The 5182-nt window shown below is 34.1% G+C and overlaps 2 protein-coding genes across 2 annotated transcripts; both read right to left on the bottom strand.

Moving 5' to 3' along the window:
* On the bottom strand, positions 486–1867 carry LOC104760534. Its single transcript, XM_010483473.2, has 2 exons — positions 1137–1867; positions 486–706 (listed from the first exon to the last, which is right to left on the bottom strand). Exons 1-2 carry the CDS (start codon positions 1509–1511, stop codon positions 659–661), a joined length of 423 nt encoding a protein of 140 aa, XP_010481775.1. The 5' UTR covers positions 1512–1867; the 3' UTR covers positions 486–658.
* LOC104763135 (zinc finger BED domain-containing protein DAYSLEEPER-like) lies at positions 2463–3956 on the bottom strand. Its single transcript, XM_010486551.1, has 5 exons — positions 3767–3956; positions 3516–3668; positions 3383–3441; positions 2947–3279; positions 2463–2831 (listed from the first exon to the last, which is right to left on the bottom strand). The coding sequence occupies exons 1-5, from the start codon at positions 3954–3956 to the stop codon at positions 2463–2465; spliced, it is 1104 nt and encodes a 367-aa protein (XP_010484853.1).

Raw genomic sequence — 5182 nt, 5'->3', positions numbered from 1 at the left:
AATGAAAAAGATGCATTGAACATATAAAATAGTGCATTGGAAATGTAAAATGACACTCTTTGTGAAACAAAAATAAAAGTCTAAAATGATACTCTTTATGAAACAAAGGGAGTTATATTAAAAATTATTTCTTACAATAATCTTAAAAATAAATAACATTATCACAATTATCACAATAATTAACATTATATTCCATATTTCACGGATGAAATATATTTTATACAAAATAATTAAATGTAAATTTGAATAAAATAAAAAAATATGTGTAAAATTATTATTATGACACTTTAAATTGCAAATAATAATTATAATTGTAATAATTTTATTTGAGTCGATTTATCCTGCATATAGTACGAGTTATTACCTAGTGCACATGGTATAACCGCAATCATTTTTTTTTGTGAGTGAGTAATATCTTCACAGTCCATTGAGAGAGCTTACAAGATAGTTATGAGGTGAAACTTTCCTATAAAGACTGGATTTTTGAAAGATTTTAAACATTTTTTTAAAGTGGTTGCATGGAATCTTTAGTTGATAGAAATAGAAATCAGCAATTGCTGTAGAAGAAGCTCTAGATGTACGCTCGAATAGGCCCGACCAACAGAGCAGAGATGGATTGTGGATCAACCAGCACCACATCTTACAACATCTCTCCAATTCACGTTGGACACGCGTTGGCAGTGTCGACCCAACATTTGGGAGTGCTCTACGCAAAAATAAAAAAAATGTCTTTTACGTATCTTACAAAAAAAAAAGTCTTCTACATCTATATTCCTTAACAAATTTTAAGTAAAAAAAAAACCTTTTACATATCTTACAGAAAAGAAATTTTTTTTTTACATATATCTATTATTTAACAGATTGATAAGAAAAAAAATGCAAAAAAACCTAAAATTATTTTTATTTGGAAATTTAATATCCAATTGTTTTAGATTAGAATAAAAATACACCAAATAATAAAAATATGTTATTTAAAATTCAAAATAATTAGTGTTGTTCTTTTCATACCCACGATTTTTAACAAAATCAAAGTTCCACTTTTACCCTAATTATCTAATTAATTATTAATTTTTAATATAAAAATTCTTGGTTTTCTGTCAACCATATCAAACCAAAAATTAATCCCGGCTATCTACTTTTTCTCTCTTCTTCTTCATCCTCCCTAATCGTCCGAAGTTTCCTGGCTCCTCCGCGTCTCGCCTCACGCCGAAGATCACGGCGACGCCGGCTACCTTGGTTTTCCCCTTATCGCCGCCAACAAGCCCATCATTTGCCTCATCTGGGAGCAGATCATCATTCTCTACACCGGCTCCCTCGAAGACCATTCTGATGATGCCGCTTCCTGGCTGATCCACCGGTTTATATCGGGAAATCACGACACTCTGCTCAAATAAATAACTAATAGCTCCATCTTTGGCGAGATCTACGGCGGAGAAAGCAGATTCGTAGGTGGCTACGATGATGAATGAACTGGGGAACAACATCAACATCAATATTCCATCAGGTCGCATCTGCTCGGTGTTATTGATGATGCGGCAGAAATAAATTGAGGAAGAAGAGAGAAGGAGAGAGAAAGGAGAAATAGACTGGATCGGAGTGAGAGAGGATGAGGAAGAAGAGAGAAGGAGAGAAAGAAATCAGGATTAATATGGTTAACAGAAAATTGAAAGTTTTTATTAAACCGGGTTCCCCCCTATTCTTCCTCTTTGTTTTTTTTTTTTCCTTTGTTAAAATAACAAAAAGTCAAGTCAGTTTCAATTTGGTGTATTTGCTTTATGGTATCTAAAGTTGGATCTGAATTATATATCCGATGATTGTTCTAAATTAATGAACTGATGCATGAATAATGAATTTCATAGAACCGTAGTAGACGTTAATGACTTCATGTGGGAATGTCCTTGATATACAATAATTTTAATATGACAACTTTTGTCCCATTTTAGTGTTTTCAGTAGGTAGGTGTACAACAAGTCAATGTATGTGTGCCAAAACTATTCACGGAATGATTCATTCGAAGGTATGTTTAGCAAATATACTCCATCAAATTTTCTTTTTTTGTTTTACTAGACAAATGGTGTTTTTGGCTAAAGCTGTCAAAATAGGCTGTCTACGTACATTTTGATCCGTCCAACATAGTCCAATTTGATTTTGGACAAATAGTTGTCCGTCTCCATTAACGACCAATCCATTAACGACTATGCGCACTAATACCCATATTTTTATGAGCTGTTCATGGGTGTCTATTGGACAACATATGACAAATTTTGTAAAATGAGAAAAAATAAAGCATAAACATAAATGTACCAAATGTAGAATGTTTCAAACACAATGATAAAAGCATAAACATGATAAACATCCAAAAGCATAAACATGATAAACATCTAAAAGCATAAACACGAACATCCAAAAGCAAACATGAACATCTAGAATGTTTCAAACACAATGAAACAAAGGTTTCAAACTCATTCTCCTTCTCCTTCTCCCTCTTTGCCTTCTTCAAATGGATCAACAATCTCTTCAAAACCTCTAAGCCAATTTCTTGCGCAGATTAAAGCTTGGACAGTAGAAGGAAGGAGTGAACTCCGATACTTGCTTAACACCCGACTTCCAATGCTAAACGAAGATTCTGAAGCTACAGTCGTAATAGGGATGCTAAGGATGTCACAAGCCATAGAAGACAGTTCTTGAAAACGGTTTGCATTATCCTTCCAATATTTCAAAACATCCAAACTCTTAAATGCCATCATGTCCAAAACTGGTTTATCCAAGTACTTGTCTAATGCTGACTTGCCATTAGCACCAACTGTTTTGGAGATGAAAGCATAAAAGCCCTGAAATTATGATTCAAAACTGAAACAGTTCAAACACAAATATGCAGCAGCTCAAAACAGAAACATCTCAAACACAATCGATAAAAAAACAAAGTAGTTTGAACAAAACACTTACACCATATCCAGGAAGAATGTTTTGCTCCATACTGTTTGACTTTGAATTTCCTGCTGTTTTTGTTGGGTTCTTCTTATAAACATCAAAAAGCTTCTTCAGCTTCTTACGCAAGTGATCCACCCTTACTTTACTAGTTGACACATCAAGGGTATTGAAGCAATACTCTATATAGGTAAACTTCAATCTAGGATCAAAGACCGCAACTATAGCAAGTATGTCACTATAATCCTCCCAATACTTGTCAAATTTCTCCTTCATACCTTTCACCATCTCACAAATCACATCGTCATAAGAGTACTCTTGAGCTTTCAGCCAAGTTTCAATTTTCCATACCTAAACCAAGGACAAATCAAGTTAATCTGTCGAATACCTAAATCAAAGTTAATATGTCGAATACCTAAATCAAAGTTAATACCTAAATCAAAGTCGATCATACCTGATTGAAATACAAATTGGCAGTTGGATAAGATGAACCAGAGATCAGATTCGTCATCTCTGCAAATGGGGTCAAAACTCAAAGATCAACTCTGCTCTTGTCCACTCTTCAACAGAAGGGAAAGATTGGTAACTTGTATCAATCTTGGCAAGATGGCGAAGTGCTTCCTTATACATGATTGCTCTTGAGAGCATAAGGTGAGTTGAGTTCCACCTAGTTGATACATCTAAAAGTAGTCCACCACCCGTATGTGGAGGAGGAAATGCATAGAACGATAGGATTTTGTCTTCAAATTCCATCCACTATCGATATAGTGTGCAGTCAAACACATGTATCCCTCTACTGTGATTGCCCTCCACAAATCTGTTGTTAAACAGAACCTACCCGAAACTTCATCCAACATCTTTCCAAGCTTCAGTTTCTCTTTCTTGTAGATCTTTAAGCAATCAACAGCCGCAATATTTCTTGACCAAAATTCTATGTTGGAATTTGCATACTGAAAAGCCTCCCTAATTATTCTGTACTCAACGAAAGAGTAAGGCAAATCATATTCAATGATTGCCAATCCTATCATCTCCCAAAATCTCGATGTTTCAATCAAATCATCCAAGTTTCAACAATGGCTAAATCTCAAATGGGTCTCTCGCAAAATCGAAAGAGAAGAAGAGAAGGAAGGAAGAAACCTAAATCTCAAATGGGTCTATCACAAAATCGAAAGAGAAGAAGAGAAGGAAGGAAGAAACCTAAATCTAAACCTAAACCTAGATCTCAAAATCGAAAGAGAAGAAGAGAAGCAGATGGGTCTTTCAAAGACTACAAAGTTCTTAGTTTCGTACCTGAATTCGACGGAGATTGAAGGGAAGAAGATGGTATCACCGGAGAAATCGCCAGAGAAATCGCCAACAAAGTTAGAAGAAAGTGAGAAATGTGTTTTACGATTTCCCCCAAATCAATTTTGACCTAGAATTGTCTGACCAATGAGCCGCCCAATGTCCAGGTTATCCACGCCTGTTTTGTCTGTGGGCTTTGTTGTCCACGCCCACTTAAGCCCGTTTTAATTATGGGCTTGTCCATAACCGGTCCATAATGAATTGGACATGGTACGCCCATGGACAGCCCACCCATTTTGACAGCTCTATTTCTGGCATAATAAGCAGAAATTGAGTAGTAATTTTTTTTTTGTTAAATATTAAGTTTTTTTTACTACAACATGGCACTTTCTTTAGTTGAAGATTGCTAATGATGTTTTACCAATATTTTTGTTTGGTTTTTAGGTTTAAGTTCTTGATTTTCTTTTTTCTTTTAATTTTGTGAATAAAATTTCCAACGTAACATGATATGCTCAAATTAAGCCCTAGAGCTACTCTCTCAAATTAAGAGGTCACTGTAATACTTAGGGGTCGAATTCCACAAGGACTGAAGTCTACACAATAAATTATAGAGTTTTATAATTAAGCTAAACAAGTTGATTTAAATTAAAAAGGCAATGCAAAATATTAAATAAAACTGTTGTAAATTCAGAAGATCAAAAAGCTAGGTCCGGAGAATTTTTCAAGAAATTACAAAATATAAATCAATAATTAAATAGGATTCAAGCAATTAAAATCAGATCTAGAACTCTAAACACTTTTGTAAAATAAATCAGTTCTCACTGCAAATATTATCTAAATTTAAAACCAGAAAATCCAAATCTTTTTGCAAAATTCTAGGTTAAAAATCAGCTTTAAAAACAAGTTTAGATTGTTCACAAAATTACTAAATCAAATCTCTTTGCAAGAAGTAATTTTGCTCATCAAAAAG

This window comes from Camelina sativa, chromosome 18 (genome assembly GCF_000633955.1).
Source record: "Camelina sativa cultivar DH55 chromosome 18, Cs, whole genome shotgun sequence".
Taxonomy (NCBI): Eukaryota; Viridiplantae; Streptophyta; class Magnoliopsida; order Brassicales; family Brassicaceae; genus Camelina; species Camelina sativa.
This window is presented reverse-complemented; position numbering and strand designations above follow the sequence as displayed.

What these genes read in the sequence shown, in the direction of transcription:
- LOC104760534 (XM_010483473.2), bottom strand. Translation starts at nt 1,511, where the DNA reads ATGCGACCTGATGGAATATTGATGTTGATGTTGTTCCCCAGTTCATTC. An exon ending in TGAAGAAGAAGAGAGAAAAA is followed by an intron (nt 707 to 1,136) that starts GTAGATAGCCGG and finishes ATTTTTGCGTAG; the next exon opens with AGCACTCCCAAATGTTGGGT.
- LOC104763135 (XM_010486551.1), bottom strand. Translation starts at nt 3,956, where the DNA reads ATGATAGGATTGGCAATCATTGAATATGATTTGCCTTACTCTTTCGTT. An exon ending in GATGTTGGATGAAGTTTCGG is followed by an intron (nt 3,669 to 3,766) that starts GTAGGTTCTGTT and finishes TGGAATTTGAAG; the next exon opens with ACAAAATCCTATCGTTCTAT. An exon ending in ACATTCTTCCTGGATATGGT is followed by an intron (nt 2,832 to 2,946) that starts GTAAGTGTTTTG and finishes TCATAATTTCAG; the next exon opens with GGCTTTTATGCTTTCATCTC.